General features: G+C 37.2%; 2 protein-coding genes across 2 annotated transcripts; both read right to left on the bottom strand.

Annotated features, from left to right (window-relative positions):
• Positions 1 to 2,889: 2,889 nt before the first annotated feature.
• On the bottom strand, positions 2,890 to 3,852 carry LOC144376843 (olfactory receptor 51I2-like). The gene has a single exon (XM_078045120.1). It carries the CDS (start codon positions 3,850 to 3,852, stop codon positions 2,890 to 2,892), a length of 963 nt encoding a protein of 320 aa, XP_077901246.1.
• Positions 3,853 to 13,558: 9,706 nt separating this feature from the next.
• On the bottom strand, positions 13,559 to 14,604 carry LOC101956066 (olfactory receptor 51I2). Its single transcript, XM_005323117.3, has one exon. It carries the CDS (start codon positions 14,602 to 14,604, stop codon positions 13,642 to 13,644), a length of 963 nt encoding a protein of 320 aa, XP_005323174.2. The 3' UTR covers positions 13,559 to 13,641.
• Positions 14,605 to 15,524: the final 920 nt, after the last annotated feature.

The raw sequence follows: 15,524 nt of genomic DNA, 5'->3' as shown, positions 1-15,524 counted from the left end.
ACTATCAACACTGGGGCCCAGATGCTCATCTTCTACACTGGCAGTTCCCACAGCCTGCACACTGCTCTCCTGATCTTCAACATCTTTGCTTCAGTCCTAAATCCCATGTAGATTACATAAGTATTTCTAAACACAGCTCTGATTATCTTATTACCCTGTTTGGAATCCATTAAAGATTGCCTCTCAAATAGTATAAAATTTCTTTTTATTTTTTTATTAGTTGCTGAAAACATTAAAATGATCTTGACATATCATATATCATACATTTGATTCAAATGGGGTATGAATTCTTATTTTTCCACGTGTACAGATTGCAGGATCACATTGGTTATACAGCCACATTTATACATACAGCCATACTAGCAACAGACACTAGCATACAAATTTCTTAGAATTAACAGTAGGTTATCATACAGTAGTTCCTCTTCCCTTCCATATCTGTTCTTATCCTATTTTTTTTGGTTTATTTTTTCAACATATCATGCATTCTGATACTTTACAATACTTGCTGACTCTCAATGTTTCATGTACTTTAAAGTCTCTGGTTCACTGTTTCTTTTGTCTGAATTGACAGCTGCCATTTTTCTTTTAGCAATACCAAAGAAAATAAAGCTCTTGGTGATTCATTAGGACCCCAAAGCCTTCATGCTATAGTGTTCCCAGATCTCTTTGTTCAACTTTACAACCTGACCATTTCTAGTTCACAAGAATTGGAGAAAACCTGTCATCGCTGAGTCTACTCAGGTTAATAAACTGCCTTATTCCACTCCTCAAATTGAAATAAGACCCCCTTGGATGTGATGGACACACCTGAGGAGTGCTATCCCCCTCCATTGTATCTGGGTTTCTGGTTACAGGCAGACCTGAATTTGGGAAAGAACTATGTTATACCATTGATTTAGGGTTTCAGTGCTGATGTGTGTGATCTCTCTTTTACATATGAAACCCTCAAAGTTGGTCTTGCCTGGATTTGTATGGGTTTTTATTTTAGACTTGATTCAAAAATGGTGAATCTGATACAGAATAAAATTGTGGTCTTGTCTTTTATACTGCAGGGTTTTCAACTCTAGGTAAGTTAAAGTGAAGGATGTGGGTGTGGAGAATCTAGACATCTGAGATAAGGACCCAGAAGAGAGAGCAATCTTCAATATCAGCCTTCACTGTGAAAGCTGAAAGGCAAGGGAGTCTTTTGGAGAAATGGACATTTCCGAAAGAAATTTCAAGAAGAATCAGTGCTAAGGCATATGGCACCATATCATCTGATCAACACATTTATTTATCCACTTATTCAATAAACATGTCTGGAAGAAAAAGCTAATAAGGTGAGGCAATGAGTCAGAGCGGCAAGGGCTAAGGAGAAGAATAAGACAGAGAACCTAACCTTAGGAGACTTTTAGCTACTACATAGTCTCTTAATAGTAAATAGTAATCTTGTGAGCTAGCTTCCTGACTCCAAAGCATCTCTTAATTTCTTCCACTGAAGTTGTAGGGTGGAGTGGTGGTATTAAAGATTGTTCCTCCTGCATCCAGTCTTTTGCATATGCCCAACAAACTTTTAATATACAAACTTCTTAAATACAAATACTAACTTATTTTACAATAAAATATCTGATAAGAGATTTTTTATGTACTAGGTACAAGCCAAATTATTTAACATAGTCTGTGCAATTCTGTACAACCTGGTCACCTACCTTTCAGGCTTTAACCCCTTCCATAAGATTATAAGCTCTGGAGGTATTGTTCAGTTTAATCCTCCTTACTTCTTTGCAAAGTAAATGCTAGACATGGATTTATAACATAACTGAACTTTATGGTATTCCCACTGTCTTAGCATGGACTAGGGGTTTTCAGTGCTCGCTGAGCCCTACAGGTTCCTATGAGTCTATAGCAGGGTCTTCTTAGTCTTTCTCTGTTATTGGTGCATATTAATTATAAATAATAGTAGGTTTCACTGTGTCATATTTGTACATGAACATGTCATCCTTTGATTAATTTTACTCCCTAGTACTTCCCCTTGCCTCCTTCCTTCCTCTGCCTAGTCCTCTTTCTCTACTTTCTACTTACTCTCCTAAGGGAACAAAAGGGCATACAGGGTTTTTAACTCTACGTCTTTCTTCTATTTTCATGAGATCCTCTCACCCCTTGCTCTAGCTTCCACATTTGAGAGAAAAGAGATGATACTTATCTGAGTCTGGTAATTTCACTTAATAAACTGTTCCATCCATTTTCCTGCAAATAACATAATTTCATCCTCCTTTATGCTGAGTAAAACTCCATTGTGTGTATATACCAGATTTTCTTTATCCATTCATTTGCTGACTGATGCATAGGTTAGTTATATAACTTGCTATTGTGAATTGTGCTACTATAAACATGAAAATGCATGAATCTGCTATCTTTAATTATTTAGATAAATGTGGGGAAATGCAATAGCTGAATCATATGGTAGTTCTATTTTTAGTTTTTTGAGGAACTTCCATACTGATTTCTACAGTGGCTATACTAATTTACATGCCCAACAAAACGGTGTAAGGCTTCCTTCCCTGCTCCCACATCCACAACAGTGCTTCTGGCTATTTGTGTTCTTGATGATTACTATTCTGATAGAATGAGATGGAACCTCAGTATAGTTTTGATTCCTGTTTCCCTAATGACTAAAGAGGTTCAACATTTATTTTCATGTAATTCTTGGCCATTTGCACTTCTTTATGAAAAGTATCTGTTTATTTCATTTGCCCAGGAATTGAATGAGTTATTTGGTATGTGGGTGTGTGCTGAGTATTTTGAGTTTTTTAAAAAAATATATTTTAGAAGTTAATCCTCTGTTGGAAGAGTAGCTTGCAAAGATTTTCTCATTTAACAAAAAAATCTATTATATCTTAAGTTTTATCACCCTTGGTCTTTCTTCCTCAGAACCCTGAACATGGCCCCCCGGATGGGCTTGGACTTGACACTGTAGATGATGGGGTTGAGCACAGGAGGCACCACCAGGTACACATAGGCAACAAGAGCATGTACAATGGGGGGCAGGTGCCTCCCAAAACGGTGGATCATGGACACACCTATGACTGGGATGTAGAAAACCAGGACGGCTAAGATATGAGAGACACAAGTGTTGAGGGCCCGGGCACGCTCCTTGGGAGAGGCCAGCCCTATCACTGTATGAAGAATAAGGGTGTAGGACAGGACAATAAGCAAGGAGTCCACACCCACTGTGGACAGAACCACGTAGAGCCCATACAGGATGTTGACAGTGATGTCATCACAGGCCCTTTTCATGACATCTGCATGGAAACAAAATGAGTGGGACAGAAGGATCTTGCCAGGGCAGTAGTTTAGTCTTTTCAGCAAGAAGGGGCCTGGGAAGAGGGACAGAGTGGCTCTAGCCACAATGGCCATCCCAATCCTGATAATGACATTATTTGTGAGGATAGCTGCATAGCGCAAGGGGTTGGAGATGGCTACAAAGCGGTCAAATGACATGGCCAGGAGCACTGAGGACTCCACTACAGAAAAGGAGTGCAGGAAGAACATCTGGACGAGACATGCATTGAAACCAATGAACTGATGGTCAAACCAGAGCACAGCCAGGGTTGTGGGCAGTGTGGACAAGGTGAGGCCCACATCAGTGAGAGCCAGCATGGACAGGAAGTAGTACATGGGCTGATGCAGGCTGGGTGTGCTTCTCACAGCCAGGAGGATGAGGCAGTTTCCAGTGAGTGCCACAGTGTACATGCAGGAGAAGGGGATGGAGATCCAACCATGAAAGTCCTCCAGTCCTGGGATGCCAATCATGAGGAAAGCAGGTGGCTGAAAGAAGGTGATATTTCCATAAGACTTGGAAGGGAGCATCCTTGGAGGGCAGCTGAGGGCTCCTTAGAATTGTGACCTCTCCAATCTGAATAGACACTGAGATGATCTTAGATGACAAAAAAGAACAAGCTAGTGCTAAATCTAAAGTTTAAAAAAATCAAGTTTCAGAGCTGGTTCTACCATTTACTGATATGTGTAAGAAAGCATAATAATGATAATGATTCAAATCCTCGTAGACTCTCTGATCTTATAAACTCTCATTTTGAAGATCTGGCTCCTTTCAAACACAGGATTGGGCCCTTATAGCCATGTCAATGTTACTTCCAAAATCTTATTTTGCAACGATTATTATCTCTAAGGTTGACACGGGGTCTGAACTGGTGGGATGAGATTCAGTCTGCCAGGAAATAGTAACTAGAGTTCAGAGAATGCAGTTGGTATGTACTTTTTGCTCAAATTGAGGATGCGTTATTTTCACATGCATAGATGGAAATGAAGAATGCCTGTTTGGAAAGAGACAAAGACAACTGATTCAAATCAGTAGAGAAGAATGAGGAAGGGTAAGAATTCATGCAGGGTATAAGCAGAATCTGAGAGAATGAGAGGTTGCCGTGCTTTTTCTAAAGTCAGTTATTCCTGAGATCATCTGTTTATCTTGCCCTTGATTTTTCTATAATACACTTTTGATATGTAATAAGTTACATGATTTGTGATTAAACATTTTGGGCCAAATTTCTTCATGCTCAGAATCAACAGAGACTTTCTGTTAGGCAGATTTATTTTTTTTTTATGATATAAGGCTGTAGTGACTAACCAATGGTGAGTGACTCATGTGTTACAGTCTTGGAGTTTGAATATGTGTGTCTGGTTCCAAATTTAATATTCTTTCCTCTGATGATGGCCTCTTCTGATGGTACAAAGTATGAGAAAAATCTCCTGAAGTGCAAAACACCCCAAACATGATTTTTTAAATTGTACTAACACTTTTTATTTCTCAAGTTCTTTCATTGCATATAATTCATTTAATCCTCACAGTTATTCTTAAATGTAGACCTGAAAGATTATTATTCCTACTTCAGGGATGATGTAACTAAGATTCAAGGAAACACTTGTCTGTGTTACTCCTCTACTTTAAATCTTTCAAGGGTTCCCTTGTGCTCTCTAGCAAAATGCTTAGGATATGACCCATACACTCCAATGATCTAGGGCCTGCCTAGTCTCCACTCTCATTGTAAGCTAGACTATCTCCTGCTCAATAATCTTTAGCCATGCTGATCTTATTTCAGTTTTTTGGATAGGCCAAATTATTTCAGTTTGGAATTTTGTGCTATCTCTACTCACCTCTTGCTTTTGATGTGGCTGGCTCCTCATTCTTTTAGATCTTAAACATTGTCTTCTCAGAGCCATTTAGGTAACACCAAGTAGATGCTCTGAGCTATACACCCATTTGTTATGTTCACTAAATATTCTTAATTTCCTTTATACTACTCAGTTCATTTTTAATTTTATGATTATTTCTTTCTGTAATGTTTTTCTACTTCTCTCACATTAGATTGTAAGATCCATGAACACAGCAATCATATGGGTTTGTTTGCTAACACATAATTCTTGTATAGTGCTGTACCTGGAACAAAGGAAATTCTCAGTCAACATTTGCTTGTTTGAATGAATAAATAATAGAACGAATAACCAAACCTATAAACACCTGAAGGAAAAGGAAGTCAGGATAAATTGTGAGTCCCTAGGTTTTAAATACTAGGTTCAGCACTGGCTTGGAAGATGAGGGGAAATGAGGCCCTATCTCTGAAGATCATGAGTTATTATTCACTTGGGATGAATGTCACATAGGTTAAATTGATAGGTGATTTCAGACAGAAGAAATTTCCAAAAATGGGCTTAGTTAATTTTCTGAAAAAAATGGATTTTTATCAAGCAACAAGGAATCTCAGGTATTTGATGGATCTATACCCTACTCTGAGATGCCTGGTGGGGATGCATCCTTACATAAAAAAAATTTTGGTATATATACACAATGGAGTATTACTCAGCCATAAAGAAAAATGACATTATGACGTTTGTTGGTAAATGGATGGATCTGGAGATTATCACGGAAGGTTGAATGTTTTCAAGTATATGTGGAAGCTAATCCAAAATAAGGGGGAGGGATAGAAGTTCAGTGGAGTAACAATGGGGATTGAAAGGAAGGGAGGCAGGAAGGAGAAAGGAAAGACAATGGAATGAATCTGATAGAACTTTGCAATGTACATACATGAATACACCATGGTGAATTTCACCATCAAGTACATCCACAAGAAATTAATTAAAAAACAACTATAGGTAAATGGCAAAAGATCAATAGAAGGAAGGGTGCAGAGGGTGGGGAAAGGGAAAGGGAAAGAGAGGTACTGGGGTCTGAAATAGACATGATATATTCCATGCTTTTATCATTATGCCAAGATGAATTCTACTGTCATGCATAACTAAATAGAACCAATTAAAAAGGCATTCTTAAGCTTGCTGTCAGATTATCTGCATAGGGTTAAGGCTGATGAACATCTTCTTAGCAATTCATTTTCTCTGACCAATATGCCTTGCATCTATGCTCTCCTTCCCCTTGTTCAATCCCTAAGTAAACTACTCATAATTTCATTGTTTCTCTCAGTTTCTTAAGCAGTTGCTTTACTGTTATAATTTTTATCATCAATTTCTATGCCAGGCCATCAGTGTCTTCAGTTGGAGCTCAGCTCTGGCACTTGCATGCATTTCTTTGTACGACTCTGGAACTGGGATATTTGGGATGACCACAGCTGAAGAATCCCTGAGGCTTTCTCTCCATGTCTCACTATGGTTGAGAAACACTAACAGACAGTATGAAGCAGAAGAAATGAAATTCAACACTTTTTACAATGTTGAGAGAGAAGAGGCTGCTGATTCAGTACTCTATTTGCAACATTGTTATGGTAGATATATATATTAAGAATCCAGTTAAGCTTTGAGGAACAATAAATTCAGTGATGCTACTTTCTTTTCAGTAATTTTAATGTGCTACACATGTGCTACATAACTGCTACAATAACTTCAATATACTGTCCCTCAGCTCCAATGCAGCACTGTATGGTAGATACAAGATATAACTTTCTTTATTTGTACATAAAGACAAAGATGTCAAATCTAGGGAATCAAATGTCTTATTGAATTGGAAGGGCAATTCAATCTTGGTTCTTTTTGACAAAAATTACCTTGTTTTTTCAAATGAACTACACTGTTTGTTGCATATGGTGCTAGGTGCCAGGATCATTTTCTCCTTATGGTTCTCAATTTCCTTATCTGTAAAAATAGAACTAGGTTTTTCTTTCAAACCCTGGCATTTGGTGATTGCAATATCCTGTGTTCCTAAAATAAAATTCTATTTTACTTTCCTACCTCTTCACTTAGCTCTTAATTTTATCCTCTGAGTCTCTTCCTCCTAAGATTTCTTTGCTCATTCATTCATTTATCCATTTTCCTTTCTGTTTATTTTGACAAAAACCTATGAGCATTTTTTCCTTCTGTTCATCAGTTCATGACTTTAGAAAACCCTGCATATACATTTTCTCAATAATTTGTGATTTCTCTTTCTTCTCAACAGTTTGAATTTTCTAAAACTAGTATGTCTGATTCTTATCGATAAAGCTCTGCTTAACAGCATATGGTACAGATGATGATTGATTTGTGTCAATTTGGCTAAGTGATGCTACCCAGCTTTTGGTCAAACACCAGTCTAGATGTTGTTGTGAAGGTCTTTTTAAATATGTGATTATCATATTGTCTCCATTTTTTAGCTTCTGTAGAAGGAACAATTGTGTTCATCCATAAAACAGAATAGTTTGGAAGGTAAATATTTTATCTGGTAATGATAGTTTGTATTTCACTGATATGTGGAGTGGTAGTCAGGAAGGGCCACACTTGTTCAATGTTCCCCATTTACCCTTCCCAAAGCCACACACTGATGGAGGGTAGAACCTTTCCTGTTGGGTAAAGGAATTGTTCTGCAATAAAAGTAAAATAAGGCCCTGTCCTTCGTTTTTTATTTTTTATTTATATATGTCAGCAGAAGGTGTTACAATTCTTATTATACATATAGAGCACAACAATACAAATACAGATTATGGATCATCTTAGTATATTTATTACTTGTTACAAATAATAACTAACATTTAATATATGCATATGGAATTTGCCAAGCATATATTTGTATGTATTCATTACCTGAATATTAAAAATAATAATTGCTTGTCTATTATATGCATACAAAATTTGCCAGATGCTTATCATCTGAAATTGGGATTAGTATGAAAATCTACAGGAAGTTATCCATTATTTGGCATAGTTTATTTGATTCATCAAATGTTATAGTCTAGGTCTCAAAATAAAAAATAAAAAAGAGCTGGGGATGTGGCTCAGTGATGGATCACCTCTGGGTTCAATCCCTGGTACAAAACCAACCAACCAAACAAAAAACCCCCTCATAGTCTATAAAATAAAGTATTAATTTATTTAAATGTAACAACAACTCTGTGAGTTAAGTACTTTATTTTATCCGTTTCATATAAATGCAACTGAGATACAAATGCAGCCAAGTAGCTTACTCAAGGTTCCAAGTGGTCAGGTTTTAGAGGCAGGATTCAAAGCCAGGCAAAGTGCTTCCAGTACCTGTGTCCTTAACCTGAATACATTTCTGCCTCTCAAATGATTGGTGTCTTTTGGTTTGGTCATTTATTTCCCTACCTGTGTATGTTCTGTCCCTAAATTGTTAAAAATATGTCTCAATATCTCTCTTGTTGTACCCCTAGTTAAACTGAAAGCTAATGGAAGCCACTCAATTTCTGACTTTGGTATGAGTAGTGAGAACCATTTTATCTTCTCACTATCTTTGTTCTTTGTCTTTTAGATCTGTTCTCAAATCCTGAAGAAGTTCAATATCACAATTGATTTAGTGATATGACATTTTTATCATTAACAACAGATATGATCTGTTATCATTGTTTACTGATTTCACAAATTGGACACATACTATGAGACTGAGTTACAGAATTGGGAGACAATTAGAATGAAGAAAGGCACAACTGTGAACAAAACTAAAGAAAACTGAGTTTCTCTTTCCAGAATATTCAATAACTAATTCAACTTCAAAATATTTTCTTTATGTTCTCTTTATCCTAAATTGAAATTAGATGACATGTAGGATCTGACAGATTAATAGCTGAGAAAGAGAGAGAAATACCTCATTTCCAAATAGCATAACAAAAAACTTTTTTCACATTATCATTCTCACCTTCACTATCAAGTTAAAATATTCATGTATATAGAATGATCAGATCTAATTCTACTAACTTAATATTATATAGTGATATTTTATATACAATGATATCATTACTCTATCACACCAATTGGCACAAATTTATCATATTATTCAAAATACTAACATGACAATTTCAAGCAAATAGTATGCTTTTCTTCAATAATTCAGCTCAAGTCAATGAGTTAAGGTTACTGTTCCCATTAGTTTGACTATACAGAGTCTACATGATGTGTGTATGTTTAAGATAATCAGAAAGAAACAGGGTCCCATGATTAAGGTGAGATAGTTGAAATAGGTCATATTTGTTAAAAGTGAAAAATAATTGTATAATTTTTCCATGTCTCTATATAGAATTCACATAATTAGGATGTGAATTTAATTTCAAAAAAATTAATTTAATTTAAAAAATCACAATAGTATTTGAACATAATTAGAAGACATAGAGTGGACAATTATATATCTTGTTTGAACTATTGAATTCCTACAGAATCATACAACTCAATTTAGAAACTATTTCATAATTATTGACAGTTACAAATGAAAGAATTATGAATGGACTTGAAAACATCATTAATGCCAAATAATTAACTTCTTCAAATAAGTCTTGCTATTTTTATTCATGGCAACTTTGTCCAGAAGCCATTGGACATATGCAGAATCACACATACCTCTTTTCCCAATGTTATGACTTGTAAATATTTGTGGATGGATGAAGAGGATGAAGAGGAAGTGAAAAATTCTGTATTCTTCAGATGAATAATTTACTTGTTTGGGTTAAATAAAACACATTGAAGAATATGAAAAAAATATGTGATTATCATACAGGCAATTACTCTCTCTAATGTGGGTGGACCTCATCTAATCATTTGAGGGAAATTCTGCTCCAAATTGCTTTCATACTCCAGACTGTAACATCAACTCTTCCCTGAGTTTCTAGCCTGCCCAATATATTTAAGATGTCAGCCCACACAGCTGCACAAGCCAATTCATAAAAGCCCATTCAACTCCTCTCTCCACACCATTTATTGGTTCTGTTTTTCTAGAGAGCTTTAATTAATACACAACACCTATCAAAAATTGAATCATTTAAATGAAAGCATAAAAAAAATCACTGGAGAAATCTATGGACCATACTTATGTGTTGTCAATTATGAACAATTATATTTTTTCTAGAATTCAAGTCCATGTATATAGACTTTGAGTAGCCCCTCAGCCTAAATACTTTGGGTCATCAACATAGGTATCTTGCTTTGAAGCATTGTCAGGGCTTCTGAGCACTTGCTTGAGCTACTTTATCCATGGGCCACAGAAAGGGAGCTAGTCTTCTTGGTATTTTTTATTTTTCTCTTATGCAAAGTATGTAACTGCTATACTGGAGATATTAAATACTTAGGTCTCTTTATTTCCCTGATATTTCTGCTTTTTGGCTTTTCTTTTCCTTTGGCTATTCTTTTGAGGGAAGGGAAAAGGATCCCTCCAGCAATCTGGAAAGCAGAGAACAGCCTAAGTTTGGGCTGGGATTACTTACCCTAGCTGCTGGTCTAAGCTGTTCTGTTGTATCACATCTATAGAGGCCAAGGAACCCTGGACAGCTAAGATGCTATTTTATTCTGCAACAGGAAAACACATCCAGTCTCCAGGGAAAACAGGCTTTAGGTCACAGAGAAATTGCTTTCTGCTCACCTTTACTCTTGGGATGGCAATACTTGAGGAGAGGGTAAGGTGGCTTGAGGGAGCAGTGAGGAGAAAAGAAAGCTGAGAGGTATTAGAAATGAGAGCAATCAGAACTGTCTAGCCCAGCTTTCTCCAAGACACAATTCCTGCAGGTTTTGATTCTTTGGTGGCCCAATTAACTTCTTACCTTGGTTTTAGAAAGTATATCTTTCTATTTACTGGAAGAAGACAGACTTAGCTAACCCTGAAATCAGACTGCATAGGACTAACAATAAAGATTCAATAGGAGTCTGAGGAAGGAAATAATGGATATGACACAGATGGAAAAAACACGATGCACCAAAAGAGCTTCAAAACCCAAAGAAACATGATATATCAATATGAACAGGGAGATTGCTGAATAAGGTATCAGAAATCACCAAGTAGCAAATGTCTAAATGTCCCAGTAAGACACTGTTTTGATGAACTCCTCGAAAATTCAGCAGCATATCACATTAGTGAAGTTCTTATGGGTTCAGTGGTCTTTGTCCTGGTGGTGCACTTTCTTCAGAGTTAGGGGAGGTTATTACTCCTTATACTTCTTACCACTAGGAAAGAGGCCAGGGAGGAGGCACTGGCACATACCTTTAAACCCAGCTACTCAGGAGGCTGAGGCAGGAAAATCATAAGTTTGAGGTCAGCCTGGGCAACTTAGCAAACCCCTATCTCAAAACAAAAGTATAAAACAAAAACCAAGCAACCAACCAAACAACAACAAACAAACAAAAAACCCAAACAAAACAAAGCAAAACAACAACAACAAAACTGAGAATATAGTTCAGTGGTAGAACTACATTCTCAGTTTTGTACACCTGGAGTACTGCAAGAAAAGAAAATGAAAGAAAAAAAAGAGGCTTAGCCCTTGATAGTTTTCTTTGGATTTCAAAGATAGCACGTACTGCACTTAGAAATAATTCTATGATTCATTTATCAGGTAATCAGGTTAGTTTTTTTTAAACATCAGAAATTTATTAGTTGCTGAAAACATTACATTGATCTTGACATATCATATATCATACATTTGTTTCAAATGGGGTATGAATTCTTATTTTTCCACGTGTACAGATTGCAGGATCACATTGGTTATACAGCCACGTTTATGCATACTGCCATACTAGTGTCTGTTGTATTCTGCTGCCCTTCCTATCCCCTTCCTATCCCTCCTTCCCTCCCCTCCCCTCTCTCTACCTCATCTACCATAACTCATTTCTCTCTCTCTCTCTCTCTCTCTCTCTCTATTGTTTTTTTTTTGTTAGTTTTTAAAGGGCTGAGAACAAGAGAAGGCTATATAGCAGATAAAGTCTGTGGTACAAGCAGTTTTGGTGTTAGTATTATATAGTCTGGTAAAACCATAGCTCCAGTTTTATCTGTGGTAGACAAAGACATTGTGTGGAGTCTTTATCAAGCCCAAATAAGATATAACTTGGAGGTATGTAGACATAAAAGAGGAAAAAAAAACCTCTTTTATTTGGAAGTGGTTACAAATTTATAATCATTAGAATTCAGAGCAGATGATAGTAAGTGCTTTTTAAAAGAACAAGTATTCTTTTGGGATCCCATTTGCCTTTCAGATGGGATCTGACCAATGAAGTCAGACTGTAGCTCATGTTTAAGAACAGATCCAACTCTCTTGGCACAGCCTGAGAAAGCTCTCCTTGAGCCAGTCTGGCCTTCCACTCCAGCCTCACCCTCTGCCACCTCACTGACTTCTCTCCTTATACTTAACCACCCATGCAGGTAGGGTACTCACTCCTCAATTTGCAATGTCTTCTCCCTCTACATTTCTCTACTTCTCCATACTACTTCACATCCCTTCATCAGCAAAGTATGCCTTTTTTTTAAATTGTTGTTTCAAGTTGAATTAGAACCTTCAGAACAATTCTGAACTCCATGTTCCTGTTTGCCCCCCCATTCTTCTGTTCTCACCCAGTACCATTATCTTGTCATTGTAGTTCCTTACTTATTTCTCTCTTTACTCCAATGGACTATGTGAGTCTCAAAAGCAAAAAACATTGTGTCTTACTCATTTCTGAAACCTCAAAACCTTAAATAGGCACAAATAAAGTATTTTTTGATGAATGAACAATGAATACAATAAAAAGAATAGAATATCTTTATATTTACTATATGTTATAGGTCACTTAATATAAAATTATACTCACAAACACTATAAGATAGGTGCTGTAATTGTTTCCATTTAATCATAGAAGGAACTAAATAACTTGTTCTTGTGCTTACCTAGCATTGTAACATTGTGTCTATTACACTGTATTAAACATGTACCCATATATATGTTTTGGATGTATAATCAGATTTGAGCTTTTGAGGGGCAAAATAATGCAGAATTCATTTTTGAGATTCTTTTACCTAGCATGGGGCAAGAAAATAATTGTCACAAAAAATGCATGTGAAATAAATAATATAATAAAGAAAAATAATTTTTCAGGGCTAGGAGGGTAGCTCAGTGGTATAGCACTTGTCTGGAATGTATAAATCCCTGAATTGGATCCCCAGCACATATAACCCTGTAAATCATAGTGCCACTTATATCTGATTAGACCAAAGCATTGTATCACACAAACAAAAAAATAACAATAATGATTTTTAACCACAATCTGACACCTTCCCTCTCATGTACATATAATGAAGTCATGGGTAGAATTTGATCTAACCAGGAGTTGGCTGCTTCATTTTTATTTTTTTGCAGAGGTGAGGGTGGGATGGGATTAGCAATTTCTTTACAGGGCTCCAAGTCCTGTAAGCATCCTACATCATCATCTCTGGCCTGTCTTCCTCAACACCCTGAACATGGCCCCCCGGATGGGCTTGGACTTGACACTGTAGATGATGGGGTTGAGCACAGGAGGCACCACCAGGTACACATAGGCAACAAGAGCATGTACAATGGGGGGCAGGTGCCTCCCAAAACGGTGGATCATGGACACACCTATGACTGGGATGTAGAAAACCAGGACGGCTAAGATATGAGAGACACAAGTGTTGAGGGCCCGGGCACGCTCCTTGGGAGAGGCCAGCCCTATCACTGTATGAAGAATAAGGGTGTAGGACAGGACAATAAGCAAGGAGTCCACACCCACTGTGGACAGAACCACGTAGAGCCCATACAGAATGTTGACAGTGATGTCATCACAGGCCCTTTTCATGACATCTGCGTGGAAACAAAATGAGTGGGACAGAAGGATCTTGCCAGGGCAGAAGTTTAGTCTTTTTAGCAAGAAAGGAACTGGGAAGAGGGACAGAGTGGCTCGAGCCACAATGGCCATCCCAATCCTGATTATGATGTTATTTGTGAGGACAGCTGCATAGCGCAAGGGGTTGGAGATGGCTACAAAGCGGTCAAATGACATGGCCAGGAGCACTGAGGACTCCACTACAGAAAAGGAGTGCAGGAAGAACATCTGGACCAGACATGCATTGAAACCAATGAACCGATGGTCAAACCAGAGCACAGCCAGGGTTGTGGGCAGTGTGGACAAGGTGAGGCCCACATCAGTGAGAGCCAGCATGGACAGGAAGTAGTACATGGGCTGATGCAGGCTGGGTGTGCTTCTCACAGCCAGGAGGATGAGGCAGTTTCCAGTGAGTGCCACAGTGTACATGGAGGAGAAGGGGATGGAGATCCAACCATGAAAGTCCTCCAGTCCTGGGATGCCAATCATGAGGAAAGCAGGTGGCTGAAAGAAGGTGATATTTCCATAAGACTCGGAAGGGAGCATCCTTGGAAGGCAGCTGAGGGCTCCAGACAGATGTGATCTCTCCAATCTGGGAAGAAATGTAAGGAGATAAAATAAGTTATTGACAAAATAAATTTTGATATCTGGTGACATGGGTTCAAGCAGAATAGCAAGTATGACCGATATGAAGCAGATTAAAAATAAAGTATAGTTTCATTCTAAAGAAAAATGCCTATAAGCGTGCTATAAACCCAAATACTACAAAGTATCACATTATTGTGTGGAATACAGTTCTCTCCACAATTGAACAAAACAACATTTGCTTTACATACATGCAAACTAATTCTGAGGAGCCCAGTGAATAACAGTGTATTTTGAATAGCAAGTAGTGACTTCATGGAAATAAACCGCAAACATATGTGGACATCCAAAGGGTAGATATTAGGGATTTATTTTTCTTTTCCTGGATTATTTTTTAAATTTCAAATAAGAAACAAGTAAAGAAGAATATAAAAAATAGCTTGAAGGTAGGTCAGTAAAAAACAAAACAAACCAACAAACAAAAAACCCAAGGGAAACAGTCACTCTTACATATCTTAGCACATATTTAAAAATATGCCAAAGACAGAATTATAGATCTGTGAGCTAAAGATTTATTATGATCACTGAAGTCTACATTCAATGCCAAATCTGGGCAATGTAATTATCTTACTCTGAAGGAATGGTAAAAATGACCCTTTTTTTTTTTCTTTTGAGTGTGGGAGCAGAATGATGTAGAGGTTGACAAGCTTTGGTCATCTGGGCCTATGGGATAGAAGATTGTGTATATATTAGTAGAATTTTAAGAAACATGTAGTAAAATTGTTAGTTGTGTTTGTCCAATCAGAAAGATGGGCAAGGAATAAAGAACTTCCAATATAGAATTTGTATGGACATTTTTTAAGAAAGCTAAAAGAGACAAA

The sequence above is a fragment of the Ictidomys tridecemlineatus genome, chromosome 4, assembly GCF_052094955.1.
Source record: "Ictidomys tridecemlineatus isolate mIctTri1 chromosome 4, mIctTri1.hap1, whole genome shotgun sequence".
NCBI lineage: Eukaryota > Metazoa > Chordata > Mammalia > Rodentia > Sciuridae > Ictidomys > Ictidomys tridecemlineatus.
Note: the sequence above shows the minus strand (reverse complement) of the source record. Positions and strands in the feature narration are given on the sequence as shown.